The 16,677-nt window shown below is 40.3% G+C and overlaps 1 protein-coding gene across 27 annotated transcripts in view; it reads right to left on the bottom strand.

Moving 5' to 3' along the window:
- The window catches only part of CACNA1D (calcium voltage-gated channel subunit alpha1 D), a 427,078-nt gene that overhangs the window by 140,706 nt on the left and 269,695 nt on the right, over positions 1-16,677 (bottom strand). For 26 of the 27 annotated variants that reach the window (XM_088798486.1, XM_088798482.1, XM_088798495.1 and 23 more), the window contains exons 5-7: positions 9,942-10,084; positions 5,490-5,642; positions 4,807-5,003 (exon numbers count right to left, since the gene is read on the bottom strand). In XM_088798486.1, coding sequence (XP_088654612.1) covers positions 4,807-5,003; positions 5,490-5,642; positions 9,942-10,084 — 493 coding nt within the window. Of the gene's footprint in view, positions 1-4,806; positions 5,004-5,489; positions 5,643-9,941; positions 10,085-16,677 lie in introns of those variants that run through there. The other variant, XM_074313114.2, reaches the window with a different exon arrangement.

Below are 16,677 nucleotides of genomic sequence, written 5' to 3'. Positions count from 1 at the left end.
GCCAAACAGGAAAACAGAACATTATAAAAAAAAACAAAAAACTGCCTACCATCTGTTGCTGAAGTCTAGGGAGAGGGCATCAAATCCCTTATGAAACACCTGTTTGGCCACATGAAAACTGATGTGCTTAATAGAACTCATATCAGTCTGCACATCTTACATTGGCAATTAGAGTAATGAATGAGCCAAGGCCGAAACTGCAATTGTTGATCTAATTAAGTTGGATAAACTAATTTCAGCAGGAAGGCACAGGGTAATTCTTCCAAAGCAGCTACACCAGCAAACTTATTTAAAAATCCATGTGTAGAGGAGAAGAAAAAGGCCGCCTGGTGTAGTGGCCAGAGCCCAGTCTGGAGTCAGGACTTTCCACCAAGACCTCTCTGGGCCTTTTTCTTTTTCTTTTTTGGAACAGAAGTGCATATGACAGGGGAGAGCCTGCTCACAGGGAAAGGTGTTCAAGTCCAGCACTCCCACCAGGAGACCTCACTTTTCTACAACTTGGGCAAAGTCAGTCAGTTGAGCCATCTGCTTCACCAATCCTCATTCAGGCCTCAGTCTTGTGTTCCAGAGAATGGCTCTAGTAACAGTTGTCTGCTCCACTTGGGAGGGAAAAAAATTTTTTTTCAATTAAAGATCCTTTTAATTTCTTAGGAGTGTTTGGCAGATTCACATTTGTTCAAGTCAGAAATAGCACCTGGAATGACAGCTGGGGGCTGGGGATAGGCTGGAGCTAAACAAAAGCCACAGGAGACTCTCTAAATTTCCAGAAGTTGGGGAAGAGAAACAGAACTTGAGCTTTAAAGGCAGGTCTTTCTCTGAACTAAACTTTCTCGACCTAGGTCTGTTTTAAGAGGTTAGTATTTCTTAGACCTTACCATATACCTAGGACAAGTCAGAACTGCTATGCTGCTCCCCAAAATATCCATTTGAAAATAGAGACTCTGCTTGGGATTTTGTCTGCATGGTCTTGATCAACAATGGAGAAATTGGCATGAGCTGATTTATATATCAAAGTCATCATGTGGGGTTACCTGGTGCCCAGGAAATAATGTTCTACTGAGTTTCAGTTTTCCCTCCCTTCAAAGGTGTGCTTTGGGGAATGAGATTAAATGCACATTCATGTCTCCAACTAAAGGCCAAGCTAAGGCTTTCTGTCTTTTCTAACTGTTGAAAACACTACTAGAAACTTTGTGTACTGGTTGTAGCTCCTCTGAGCATGGAATAAGAGAAGGGTACAGAAAGGCAAACCCCTTGGTAACTAGACAGGAATTTCCCAGGTACCTTGCGTGAAGGAGATGGTCAGCTTGACCATGAGAACTTCCCATTAGAGTCTAACAGCCAGCATTTCCATAGGAGTATTCTCTGAGTAAAAAGCTGAACACTAAGGCAAGAGACCATAAATGATGTATATGAATAGCTCTCTCCTGAAACCAATACTATTTTAATTAATCTTTTTATATTTAAAAACATTTCCTCTGAGTTGGAAAAAACTGGATCATGTAGTCTTATTCTGCATCTTGTAGACAACAAAATGAAAGCCCAAAGTTTTGGTGATCTACCTGTATACACCCAGCCCTGTCCCAGCTTCAATGCTCTTTCCTTGCACTATACCCCTTCTGCCTCTGTAGATAAACAAATATGTGTGAGTCAGATGACAGCATAATTATGTTTATGCAACTCAATTTATAAAAGAGCTCTACAATAACTTTTTTCCACCAGAAGTTAATAATCCCACTCCCTACACATCCATATGTTTCTGTTCTAAATGTGTCTTTCTGAATATTGGGCCCAACTGTATTTCCCTTCTCAAGACCCTGCCAGCCATTTGCCAGACACTATTGAGAACAGTGGTATCAATGAACTTGAGAACACTGACTGAATATAAACTTGACAGGATGCAACATAATCCCTGGCAAAGACTTTGTCCACCATATACAAACACCTAAAGGACTGAGAAATTTGCTTGCATCAATATTTAAATTCTAATCTCCTCAGTTATCTCTCCAGATGTTTCCTTGACACTCTAGTTATGGATAACAGTTGATATTTAAACATGGTCCATCTATACTGAGGCACTGGGATTATACACTTGAAGAGTAATAGTAATTAGTGTTTGTTGAGCCCTGTTCTGTTCTGGAACACAGCTGTGTGGCTTCCACATGACCGTGACCCATAAAATACTAAGAAGGTTTGGTTAGCTTGGCTCCTGCCTCTCTCTATGATGAGTTACTAAATGTAAACAACAAGTAATTTAAAACATCCTGATATGTTTTGGAGACTAAGGTCTTAGTGAACACTCTAGAAGACATTACTTATATGCCCCCCTAGTGTTCTAGAAGAGTGGAAGGATGCCAAGAAGAGTGTGGGGTTCTAGTCTAGACCAGGGGTCAACAAACTATGACCTGCAGGCCAAACCCAGCCTGCCACCTGTTTTTCAGCTAAAAATGGCTTTAAATGTTTTTTCAAACATGTTTAAATGTTGAAAAAATTAAAAGAATATATCACAACAGATGAATGTAATACAAAACTCAAACTTCAGTGTCCACATATCAAGTTCTATTGGAACAGAGTCACCCATTTGCCTACATGTTGTATATGGATGCCTCTGAGTGTCATAGGTTGAGGGCAGAATTAAGTAGTTGTGACAGAGACGTTATGGTCTGCAAGGCCAAATATATTTACTATCTGGCCTCTTATAAAAACATCTATAGACCCCTGTTCTAGATCAAGGACCACAACCAGTTACTGTAGGATCCTGGGGATATTTCAGTGCTCTCTCTATATTCCACTGTTTCCATCTCCAAAATCCCAGACTTTCTATGAAGGGCTACACACTGGGTTAATGTTGATAAATTACTTGAGTTCCCTCATTGGAACAAAGATATTATGTCAGTCATAGAGAATATAATCATTATATTGTCAAATTATTAACACTGTCATATTAACAATAGAGATAATAATTACATGATCTTGGGTGGTACTTAAAGATTTTCAGCAAAGCAAGTGGAAACTTGTTTCTGGGTACTTGGAGTTCTCTCTCCAACCTCTAATCGCACACTTCCAGAGGTTTCATTTGCTTAACAATAGGAAATTGCCATAAGAAAATCAATGGGTAGAAACACAACATAAAGTATAAAATTTTCCATTAGTCAAGGCATGTTGGATCAGCACTGAACAATTCACCATGATGGTAGAGAGAACAACAGAGTTGAGAGTCACAGATTTTTATGTTTTTAAAAAACCAAAATGCTGTTTTCTGTACTGTTTGGGCAGAAGGATCAGAGTTTGGGCAATTTGGATGATGCTTTTTCATTTTTCAGAAATTTCAAGGGAAGACTGGGATTGAGACCTCAACTAATCTAACTAGGAGATGAATTTAGAAGAGGATAATAGTGAAAATGAACCCTTTACCTAATTCGAGGGTCCCCTTGCACGGCTATGGTCTTGATTCATCCAATATAATCTCCCTCTTCATGAAAGGCATTGTCTTACAGATATAAATAACAAATGCACACACACACACACACACACACACACACACACACACCCATGACAATAAGAAAAAGGAAAGGAAAAGGGAGAAACAAGATACAACATGTGGGTGATACTTAAAGCTTATTACCAAACTAGACACACACATTGGGGATGAAAACAAAACCATACCCTCTTTGCCTAACACTGAATATATAGGAACTTCTACAGTCCTGTAAGCATGACACTCACGGGTGAAGGGAAGCAAAAATCTATTTTAACCATTATATGTGTGCTATGTTCTCTGCAGTTATAGAGTAACATGAAATCCTATAAAGTGTCTAAAATTTAGATACTGTCAGGAGCTACTTCTCAATTTATAGGCCTCCTAACGAGAGAATGCCCATTCAAGAATTATTTTATTAATAATTGACTTTTAACAACTCATTATTGGAGTCCTAGTTAATCCCATTGGGACTCGGGTTTAGGCTCAAAATCCACGTCAGCTGTTTTTCCCAGCAACTCTGGCACGGAAAGTAATTTCTAAACTTCTGTGAGCTTTTTCAAATTCTACCAAACAAATAAACTCAGCTCTGGGAAATGGCTGTTAAAATACTACTGCTCTTCATTTATAGCAAACCCTCTGGCTCTGTCAGGAACAAGAGCCAGATCTTCGTCATCAAAAGGGTGTCCATCTGTTTTCACAACAGGTTGGATGGGTCCCCACTCCAGTTCTACCCTCTCTGCCAGAGTTCTATAGCTCCCAAGGGAAAGGAAGACAGAGCTAAGGGCTTGTGCTGGGCTGACTTATAGTAATACTGAAGATGCAAGGGAAATATTATTATTTCCCATTTTGGCTTTAGGGCTGTGCTAAGTTGTAGACAGCATGAAAGGAATCAAATTTATGCTACTATCTTCTGTTTAGGATTCTAGGAGAGCAAGTTGCATTTATGTATAAAAGATTAACTTCAGGCCACAGAAGTCCAGGAGCCTGTTAACCTGGGAACTGGTCCCCTGGCCCTCTAAGAGTTTAATCGGGACAGCTTCTGGGGTTCCTCCCAAAAGGGACTACGAGGCCTACTCAGCAACAGTTCCCCAGGCAGCAGTGGGAAGTGGAGGAAGCCAACACTGTGCATCATGCTTCCCAGAATGGTAACTAAAGCCTCAAGGAAGAAAGGTGATGATGAGTCTTGATGAGTGAAACGAGGGTCTGCTTCCCTCCTCAAAGAACTGACCGCCAGGGTTTCTTGTTCAGCCTACTCTCCAATGGCTCTAGCTAATGAAACACTCTTATCCAAAGAAAGAGCACACGATCCACTCTCTCAACCTGCTCACCCAGTAGAGCACGTCTGTCCAGCCCTCCATGGTGATGCACTGAAACACGGTGAGCATGGCAAAGGCAAAGTTATCAAAGTTGGTGATGCCTCCATTGGGGCCAACCCAGCCACTCCTACACTCCGTGCCGTTGGCGGTGCACTGGCGTCCATTCCCTGAGAACGCACACGGTGCTGGATCCTCTTCAGCTACGATATCTGCAAACAGAGCAACAAGGCTTCACCACTCAAGAGATGACCATCAGGAAACCGAAGCCTGTGGAAGCTGAGTCTCCTTGCCAGAGCCTGGGATGCCCTGCCTCCCATTTAAGCTACCTTAGAACCCTACTTGTCCTCCAAGGTCCACTTCAAATAGACCCCATTTCCTATACTCAGCATCCATTGTTCTTTCCTCACGCATAGCACCTTTCTTAAGCCTATATTGATTCACCTCATGTTCTAGTTTTGGGGGCCCCCATCGTGTTTGCCAGGACACATTACACAGAAAATCAGCATAGGAAAGGAGATTAAATTCTCATTTATTCTGAACAAAATTCACACTAAAAACTGGCTCAGTAAATTTACTGATACACTTGGCTATTCCAGCCCCCCATTTTGTTTTAGATTTTCCCAAAACTGCACAAGTTGTTTGGGGGAAAATCAAATTTTTTTGAAGTTAGGTTAGCTGCCATTTTAGTTACTCACCTGAGTCAGCAAAAAAACATGTTTTGTGCATTTTCCCAATAAAAAGTTCCAATCCTATAATAGCATAGATTATGATTACAAATAATACCAAAAGGGCTATGTGAAGGAGGGGAACCATGGCTTTTATAATGGAGTTCAGGACAACTTGTAAACCTAGGAGAGAGAGAAATGAGTTTGTGAGCCAGGAAGATACTTCAATGATGCATATATATATATATATATATATATATATATATATATATATATAATTCCTGATGAAATATATATGACACATAGTAATAAAACTCAGAGACATTTTCAAAGCTTTTAATTAACATTAAACCTGGAGGTGACATAAGTTAAAAAGGAATCTTCAAGATCACCTAATCCAACGTACTCAATTGACAAATGGAATAATTAAAGCTAGAGAGGGGACTGTCCAACATCAAAGTCAGTCATTTGTTCATCCATTCAACAAAATTCCTTAAACATCTACTGTGTGGCAAGCATAAGGTTTAGTGCTTTGGGAGATGTGAGGGTGTATTACATAAAGTGTCTTCTCTCAAAGAGATTGTATTCTAGAAGGAGACATGAGAATTAAATACAAATTTAAGGTAGCACACAGGTGCTGTATGAGTAATATCAGTTACAATTAAAGAGGGATAAAACCATCATTTCTCACTGGGGAGAAGAAAGGGGACTGGGCATCTTCCCTCGAGGCACAGCCTGAGGCTGAAGAGGGTGGGTTTCCACAGGTGGGCAGGGGAGAGGCTACGCCAGGCAGAGGGAAGAGAGCACCAAGAGCACTGCTGTGATCCAGTGCAATGCAGGCTGGGGCAGGCAGGGGTGAGTCTTGGCTGCTGGGCACACGGTGGGGAAAAAAATATCAGGAAAGAAAAGCAGACTGCAGCTAGACAGCACAGGGCCAGACTTGAGTCCATCTGCCAAAGGCAGCCTCGTTAGAAAGGTGAATGGGGCAGCAGTATATAAGACCAGTGCAGACGTCGCTGGAAAGTGCTGGGCTCTCCAGGTAGAATGGGGTAAGGATCAGGATGAGGCCAGACCTCAGCAGTGAGTTTGAAGGAGAAGAAGGTACCCACGGAGAGAGAGTCGTGGGCACATCCTAGCGCTTAAACAAAACTACGCATGTCCAAAAGGGGCTCTCTTGGAATGAGTAGAGGGGCAAAGGAAGGAGACCTGGTGAGTTTGATCACTGGCATGTCAGTAAGAGGGACGTGTCCTGCAGCCGAACTGTGGGCTCAAGAGATGAGGGAGGCACATGAAAACCTAGAGGCTCTCCACAGAGTGATACTCCGAGCCATGGTACAGGAAGAGAAAAGGAGATCATGAAAAGAGGGGCGGGAGACAACACTCAGGATGAGGACCAGGGGGCAGGAAGCAGAAGACTGAGGGACAGCGTCAGCAGGAAACCAGACGCAGGCTTCCTGAAGCCTGTGGCTAGTGTCCTGCATTCTTTCCACAACCCCAGGACCACAGCTTCTGTTCTGTGTAGTTCACTCTTCCCCCTTCTTCTCTTTCCCTTCTCCTCCCCACTGTCTCTCCCTCAAACTGCTCTTTTCTAGTATATTCTCACTTTTCTAAGTGAGAAGAGTGAAAGGATATTGAAAGAATGAAAGAATTTAAGAAGCTAAGATGCTAGAATTAAATAAGTTAAAAATCCGAAAACACTTATTAGCGACTATTTATCAGCAATAATAACAAAACTTCACCATGATAAGAAATACAGGGAAGAGGTGGGGGATGGGATGGAGAAAGAAGACCAATAAGAGAATTTCAGACTCACAAAAAGCCCATCTTCCCAAGACCCTCATTATGACCAAAATATTAGGTACTGCCTTCCGATATTTCATGTCCAAATAGTTCGTTTTGGAAAAAGTGATCAATAAGATGATTGTTAATGTTTTCACCTTCTAGAAAGAACAGGTGGAGAAGAAAAGGAAACATCTGCTTTAGTCTACCTGGATAGGGTGTTTTTTTGCTTTTTATTTTTATTGTTTTTAGACATGGATAGCCCGTCGTTCAGCAGTTAGCCCTTCTAAATTCTATGGCAGTGAGCCATGTGTCTCATGAATATATATATAAGTATATGTAAGTAACTACTGTATTTCAGATTGGCCAAATTTGTGAGATAATGAAGTTGTATCTTAATGTGTATGTGTACTTTCATGACTTTAAGCTCCTTTGTATACAATTGAGGTGTACAGATCTCACAGGACTATAATAAAGGAGGCAGTGGGATGAAGTGGAAAGAACACCGGGCCAGGAACTAGGAGACTCCATGTGGATCTGGCCCTGTGTGGCCACCCACTAGCTGTGAGAGCCTGCATGAGTCATACCTCTTTAACAGGCTCCTGCTTCCTCATCTAAAAGATGATGCTCTTAGAGGGGATGACCTCCAGAGTTCTTTCCCACTTTCATGCTCTAGGATTCCAATAAATACTTATCAGTTGAGTGTGGGTGGTTAAGAACTCCGCAAATATCTCAACTATAATCTTTGGAAATATGTGTTTGCCTTCCACTGAATGAATCTATAGTCACATACACACAAAATCCTCTTGTAGGACAGTCTGAATTCTCTTTAGAAATGACCAAATTTCAGATCAGTATAAACAGTCAAACTTGCCCAGGCATTTTTAACAATTTCAGGTAGGTATGTGAGAAGAAATCGCTAGGCCACAGTTGCCAGCCAGCACTGGAAAGAGCATGACCTGAGCCACCGACCCCTCTCCCCAAAGCCCATCTGGGTCTGATGAGAGACCTGGGTGTTCCCCCAGCCAGGGCAGTTAAAATAGGGGCTGAAAAGTCCTCGCACAGGACTCGGATTCCCATTTCTCCCCATGGACCCATGGAAGAATGTGATACAGATCCACATCAAGTTCCAAACAGTGATATTTTGGGGGGAAAGGAAGAAACAGAATTTAAAACTGGTTCTCAAAAGGACCCAGGAGCACTGGACTTGTCATTTAGTGAACACCTCATCAGACATGGGAGCCAAACCAATGCTACGTGAGTTCTGAGAGTTTTCACCGGCCAGACACACACATAAAGCCACAGCAGCCGCATGTCTGCTCGCAGCACACAACGCAGGCAAGCTGCCCTGTCATTTGCTCTTTGGGGGAAAAAAAGTTGTCATGGTTACTTTGAAATTAGATTAAGCTGTAACAACTAAATCTGAAAGAACATGTTTGCTCACGGACTTTCTCATCTAACCATGTTACGCGTAACAGAGCCAGTCATTTCCAAGGTATTTCTATTTTTCTCAATTGCTTCCAGACAGTTCTGTGGTTTTGACTTGTGCTGATCATTTTCAATGAAAATAAATGAACCATCTGCAAAAACAAGTACACATAAAACACCACTTCCTACATTTTAAAATGTTAAATTTGGAAATCTGTGTTCTTCCAGAGAATTTCGGGTGCCTTCTGAGCGCCAACAGGTTTAATAAAAATTCACCAAGAATTTCGGGAGAAGCAAATCATGATCTGTGCTCTTCTGATGGCTTTCCAAGTTGTGGAAACCAGGCATGCCCTACAGTCCCAAACTCTTCCCGTAGCTGGGAGCAGGCAGCCACCTCACAACCACAGTCCTTGGAAAGGTGCTAGGACTTCTACCCTTGGAAGTCCCCAACAGAGGCGTCCTGTCAGGGGCACACCTCACACTCCTGTGGAAGAAGCAGCAGCCTGAAGCTCCTGGGCAGGGCACAGACAGGGCATATGTTACCACTCAGATGGTACCCAACCTGGCTTGAAGGTCTGCAGCAAGAAGCACACTGGGGCCTGGCCCAGAGAGGCATCATAGCTGAGTGGACGATAACAGCACCTCTCACCCCTGAGGGTCTCCTCTGGGGGCCAGACCTTGGATTGGGGCTCTCCCTGCATTCTCATTCAGTCCTCAGCACCACTTTCAAGCAGGCACTATGATGCCCCACGTATAGGAAGGACACGGAAGCATTCACCTCTTCCCCCAGAGCAGGACAGGCATAGGCCCTAATAGTGGAAAGCCGAGCAGAGTTTTCAGGAGTCCAATCCCCTCACTTTGCTCCTCGCTTTGATAAAAGGCAGTGAGTTGAGCCCTCATCTAGAAACCTCATCACTTTCTGAGGGGGAGGCCTGGGCTGGGGAGGAAGTGATGGCCAGTGTGGTGTCACCTAAGGAAAACCAGACTGGAATCAGGAAGCCTATACTCAGGGTCTCATGCCACCACTCACTTCATCTCTCACAAGAGAAGATTCTGTCTTCTTTCAAATCAGGAAGGCACATCACTACCTGCGCCTCTCAGGGACCCAAAGTCACAGCATAAGCCAAAGTGTACTGCAAACTGTGAAGGCCTCCGTGGTCGTCTATGGAGCCCTCAGCTGGTACACAGCAACTCGGTTTGTTTCAGAATACTGAGACCCACCCAGAAGGAAAACAATCAACAAAATCCTGGCTTCAGGAAACAAAACATGCTTACTGGGCACTCCTGATACTAGTCGAAGTGGTCGTAACACTCGAAAGGCGCGAAGGGCTTTGACATCAAAGCCTCCTGATTTGCCACTAGAGTGGTTACCGCCTTCTGTTTCTTTGGTTAATTGTTCCAAAATTACACTAAACAATCTGAAAGAAGAAGAGAGAAAGAAATGTTAGTCTGTCACCCACAGAAGTGAAACAGGATGATAATAGTAGTTATTTTTGAACAAGAGCTAATTCTGTGTGGCTGTTGCTTAAATAAAGGGAAAGCAAGGTCAAGGCAAGAACTGGGCTGTGAATCCTGAACGGGCTCCCTACAACTAACATGCATGGGGACAGGGATTGATCTGCTCTGTTTCCCTGCCAATCAAGCTGTTTCCCAAGCGGCATCAAGCAAGTCAGCCCCCAAGAAGAAGGGACTTACTGGGATCCAGTGACGATAAGTGGAATTGCCCCAACAGAAGGAACGACAACAGTTATCATAAGAGCTACCATTTATGAGCATTCACATTAGCTCATGAATCCTCCCAAAATGTTATGCAGTAGGAATTATTATTAACACCATCTTACACATGAGGAAACAAACTTCATGGGAACAAGTAACTTGCCCAAGTTCACACAACTAGAGGCAGAAGTAACCTGAGTCCAGGTATGTTGGCCCCACTAGGATGTAGGTTCCACAAGGGCAGGGAATTTTAGTCTGCTTTGTTCATGTGTTCATTTAGTGCCTTCTAGCCTACTGCCTAGAACAGTTCCTGATATGTAAGAGGCACTCAAAAAATATTTGATAAGAATCAGTGAATGAATACTGACTTCAAAGTCCCAAATTTTAATTGATATGTTATATACCATCCCTACCCTCATCGGGATGTTCAGGGAATGATGTAAATCACAGACGCCAAGAAGCTGTGCAAAGACCGAAAGCAATAACCAAAGGTAAGGTATTAATACCGCCATTTTCTCCTTTGAAATGTGAATAACATTGTATCTGGCAGCCACGACAAATGTTTTTCCTCCTCTCAGGTTTCTCAGATAAAGCTAGTTTCAGGCAATCTGCTCATTTGACAGTTACTTTTGCTCTTTCAAATAAGCATTTATTCTTTGGAATTGCTGCTTGTTTTTCACAATAAATATAAATTTGCCCATTTCAAACAGAATCAACTCTGGCCAATCAGATTGTGGGACTGATTGGCCCTGCAACAAAGAAAAGGTTTCTAAAGTTTAATTAGCAGCCAAAAGCAGAAACTCTGTTCCCACTGGCATGCCTCTGGATTGCCAAGACACGAAGTCCATAAAATACAGGGTGGTCTGATTTGCTGTCCTGATCAGGCAGTCCTGCCATTCTGGGCCATTTAAAGACTAGTCATGTGTTTTAATAACAGTACAGCAATTAACAACGAACCCAGTTGGGGGGGTGGAGGGGGGAGAATAAGTCAGGTCTCCACCTTTTCAAAGCTTCAGATAACAGACTTCTCTCACTGGTATAGTTTAATTACTGTAACCTCCTGCAGCAAGGCTAAAGTTAAAAGTCTCCCTCCAAAACAAGTTCATAGCTTCACAAAAACAAAGAAAAAGGAAGAAAGAAAACCTCAAACTTTTCTGAAATGTGGCAGCCACAGCAATTTTCATACCAAAGGGTTAGGAAAGTAATTTATACAGGTGGTGACTTAAGATTGCTTTCAAGTCTCAGTGTTTTGCAGTGTATACTTTATGGTCCTTTATCCTGTTCTTCAGCAATGTCCTTGAAAACAGGTGAATAATGTCTCTTTCCCACTAGAGAGGAGCCTGAGCCAGAGAGGAAAGCTGGCTGCAGTTTCCAGATAGCCAGAAGTGGAAGGGGTCAGGGCCGGCTTCCACTCCTAAGCGTTAGGAGGCATTAGGGAAGTCCCTCTCCTTCTCTGGGCCTCAGTTTCCCTCTCTGTAAAATGACAAAACTGAATTTAATAATCCAGAGACCCGCCCCCCCACATTCTAATATTCTGTGATTCTACTCCTTTTATCACCACCCCCAACCAAAAAAAGTACCATATGCCTGGAGATCAGGACATGAGAAAGTGTTTGATCCTAGATTGTTATTAAAAGTTAACCCCAAGACGGGGAAAGAGCAAGGATCTGCCTAACCTGACACAAGTTAGAAGCACCAGAATAGAATAAACACCCCGTGTTCTTCTTCACAAAAGCTTAAGTGATGAGTCTGAACGCTTAAAATGTATGTTTACTGAAAAATTAGAAGTGTGGGATAAAAGTTGGCTCAGATCAAACTTTTCTAGACAGGGAATAATATCAGCTCTGGTAGGCACACCGAGTCCTCCTGTGGCCACAATATTAACAGCTAATATTTTATAAATATCACCTACTTTCTTAATGTCCCTGTTATTAGGAATCTTAACAAAAGTAGTTGTCTTGGTCACAGTTGACTTGGAACGGAAAATCCACTGGATTGAGATACAGTCTGCAGCTGGAAACTTTACTGAGTAGGAATTTGATTCAAATGAAGACATAATTTTATTTTTTACTCTTTTGAACTTTTTTCCCATCTGACTACAATTTAGTGCATATTTTAGATTAAGAATAACCTGATGTTCTAAAGTTTTTCATATTTAATGAGAGAAAAAGAGCATTGAGTCCAGTTCTACTTTAGTTTCCTAGATGATTTTTTTGTACTTTTTAAATCAATGTTATTGCTGCTGATTCATCTATAACAGCCGCTGAAAGTGTACAATGAGATGAGTTTTGACAAAAGTCTACAAGCCCAAGTAACAAACACCACAGTCAAGATATAGAAGGTTTCCAGTATCTCCAACAGTTCTCTCACACCCCTTGGTTTCCTCCCTCCAAGCACAGCCTTAGGTGCCCATTGGTTGATTGGCTGATTATCACTTGGGTTGTTTTTCTCCCTTTTCTTGAATCTTATATAATCAGGATCGAGTCACATGTTCTCCCTTCTGTTTACCTTCGTTTGCTCTCCATATTTTTAAGGGTCATCCAAGTTGTTACATTTATCTGCAGTACATTTCTTTTTATTGTTGATTGGTATTAAATTGTTGGGATATACCACAATGAGTTAATCTATTTACCTGTTGATATTTGGGTTGTTTCCAGTTTTTCTCTGCTATGAAATAAAGTCTCTTTGTGAACATGTATTTTCCCTTATCTTGGATAAGTACCTAACAGGAGTACTGGTAACATGGTTAGTGTATGAATAATACTGTAAGAAACTGATGAATTGTTTTCAAAATGACTACACCGTTTTACATTTCTACAAGCAGTGTATGACAGTCCCAGTCACTCTGTATCTCGGTTAACATTTGGTATTGTCAGTCTTTTCACATTGAGTAATACTAGTGGTTATGTAACTGCTGCCTTTGTGGCTTTGATTTGCATTTTCTAATTACCAATGATGAACATCTATTCAGGTGCTTGTTGACCATTGACACACCATCTTTTGTGAAGATCTCTTCAAGTGTTTTGCCCACTTATGTACTGGGTTGTCTTCTTACTACTGAGTTGTAAGAGTTCTTTATTGCTTTATATATTCTAAATACAAATCCTTTATATGTAGTGTGAATAATTTTTTCACAATCTGTTTATTACTTTTTCATTTTCTTCACACTGTCTTTTGCAGAGAAGTTTTAAATTTTGATAAGGTCCAAAATTTCATTTTTTTTTTATGGCAAGTGCTTTTTGTGTGCTAAGAAATCTCTGCCTACTCCAATGTCATAAAGGTTTTCTCCTAAAAATTTTATAGTTTGAGCTTTCACATATAGGTCTAGGACCCATTAAGGTAACATTTGTATATAGTATGAGGTAAAAATCAAGAGTCTCCTTTTTTCATATGGGTAAATAATTGTTTTGGCACCATTTGCTGAAAACAGTTTCCTCAACCCATTGAATTTTCAAGATACCTTTGTCGAAAATCAATTTTATGGGTCTATTTCTAGACTCCCTGTTCTGTGTAACCGATCTTTGTGTCTACTCCTTACGCCAATATCACAGTCTTAGCTACTGTAACTTTATAGCAAGCCTTAAAACCAGATTCTAACTTTGTTCCTAAAGATTTCTTTGGCTAGTCTAGAGCCTCTCTAATTTCCATATAAATTTTCAAATAAATTTGCCAATCTCTAAGACAATCTTGCTGGGATTTAGATTAGGATTCCATCTTTAGCTTAATTTGAAAAGAACTGATATTCAGAAAACAACTTTGTATGATTTCAATCCACCGGTTCTTGCTGGTGGAATATTCCAAAAATGTCAATGAAGTCAAGCTGGCGTTGTTCATGGTACTGTTCAAATTTCCCTGTATCCTTAGTGATTTTCTGTCTACATGTTCTACCAACACTCCAAGAGTCAAAATTTACAACTACAATTATAGAGTTATCTATTCTTCATTTCAGTTCTGTAAGTTTTGGCTTTGTGTATTTTGAAGTTTTATTATTAGGCATATATATATTTAGGATTATTACATCGTCTTGATGAAATAACACCTTGATCATTGTGACATGTCTCTCTTTATCCTTGATAATATTCCTTGTTCCAAAGTCTACATTGTTGAATATTAATACAGCCACTCTAGCTTTATTTTGATTCATTTTTGCATGGTATTTTTCTGTCCTTTGACATTCCAATTGTTTGTGTCTTTATATATAGGCTTCTTATAGACACTATAGACTGGAGATTTGGGGGTGTTTTTGTTTTTTTGTTTTTTTTACATATAAAATCTGATAAACTCTGGATTTTAATGAGGGTTTAGATGGGTTTAAATCTATCATCTTGCTGTTTCTTTTCTATTTGCTCTGTCCATTGTTCCCTTTTTCTTTTTCCCTGTCTTTTTTGGATGGAGCTTTTCAAAAAAAATTCAATTTAATCTCCAATATAGGCTTGTTAGCTATACCTCTTTATTTTTCTAGGGGCCCCTTTAGAGCAAATGTCAGCAAAAATTTTCTGGAAAGTGCCAGATAGTAACTATTTTAGGATTTGCAGGCCATAGAGTCTCTGTCACAACTATTCAACTTTGACATCTTAACACCAAATAGCTATAGACATGAGTGAGGGGGACTGTCTTTCAATAAAATTTTAACCTACCAAAGCAGACAGCAAAATACTTTTTGCTCCTTTGTCAATGTAGGGGGGGAAAAAACAGTAAACCAGACTTGGTCTATGGGCTGAAGTTTGCCAACCTGTGCTCCAGGATTTACAATATATATATCTTTAACTTATCACAGTCTACCTTCAAATAATATTTTATCACTCCACCTACTGTATAAGCACTTTGCAATGGTACATGGCTCTTTTTCCTTGTTCCTGTCCTGTGTGCTACTGCTGTCATATATTTTAATTTTATAGAAGCTATAAAGCTCACAATACACTGTTATTGTCTTTGCTTTAAATAGTCAATTTTAAAGAGATTTTAAAATGAGAAAAATATTTTAATATGTACCCATGCATTTACCATTTCTGGCATTCCTCATTTGTGTGTGTGTGTAGATCCATATTTCTATCTGGTATCCTTTTCCTTCAGTGTGAAAAAATTCCTTTAATATTTGTTGAGGTGCAGGTCTTCTGGTGATGAATTCTCAGTTTTGGTTTGTCTGAAAAAGTTTCTTTTACTCCAATTTTGAAACATATCTTCACTGCATAAGAATTCTAGGTTCCCTAGAACTTCAAAGATGTCTGTCTAGTGTCTTCTGGCTTGTATACTTGCTCACAAGAAGTCTGTAATGTCTTTTTTCTCAGACTGCTTTTAAGATGTTCTCTTTCTCTTCAGTTTTGAGCAATATAATTATGATTATAGCTTTCTTTGTGTTTATTTTGCTTGGGCTTTGTTGAGCTTCTTGGACTTGTGAGTTCATAATTTTCATCACATTTAGAATATTTGGAATCAATATTTTTTCTGTCTCCCCTCCATCTCCTCTCTTCTAGGGCTCCAAATATATGTATGCTAGACCACTTGATATTGCCCTATAGATCATCATCATTATTCTTTACATTATTGCTATGTCTTCAAGTTCCTTAATTTTTTCTTCTATTGTGTCAAATCTGCTCTTAAGCCAATCCAGAAAACTTTTCATTTCAGATGTATTTTCCAGCTCTTGAAGTCCCATTTGATTTTTTTATATTGTCCTATCTTTCATCATTGTAGTCATGCACTCCTTGAAGTCCATAAACATATTTATAATAGCTGTATTTAAAGTTCTGTAAAGTAATTCTCTACTAATTCCATCATCTCTGTCATTTCTAGGTCTGTTTCTATTGATGGAATTTCCTCCCAGTTATGGGCCACGTTTCTTCGTATGTCTAGAGATATTCAAATGGATGCTGGACACATTGTTAAGTGTCTGGGTTTTGTTTTCTTCCTTTAAAGAGTATGGAGTTTTATCAGGCAGTTAAGTTACTTTTGTATCAGTTTGTTCCTTTTTAGGCCCTTTTTCAAACATTATTAGTAACGATTTCAGGTAGTCCTTACTCTAGAGTAGGGGTTGGCAAAAATTTTTGTAAAGGGACAGGCACAAAATATTTTAGGCTTTGTGGACCTAAACTACTCAACTCAACAATATGTAACTCTTTTACAATAAAACATTATTTACAAAAATTGGTAGCAAGCTGGATTTTGCCTGCTAGCCATAGTTTGCCAACTCCTGCCCTAGAGTTAGTTTGTCCCTACTAATGGCCCTTCTGACAATCAACGGTGTTCAGTGACATCTTTCCATTCTGGTTTGTGTTCCCTAATAGTGTTCTTTGCC

Source organism: Rhinolophus sinicus, chromosome 5 (genome assembly GCF_057876585.1).
Source record: "Rhinolophus sinicus isolate RSI-liver-muscle chromosome 5, RSI-T2T, whole genome shotgun sequence".
In the NCBI taxonomy this organism is placed as follows: Eukaryota; Metazoa; Chordata; class Mammalia; order Chiroptera; family Rhinolophidae; genus Rhinolophus; species Rhinolophus sinicus.
The sequence above is the reverse complement of the archived record's forward strand: the minus strand, read 5'-3'. Positions and strand labels throughout refer to the sequence as shown.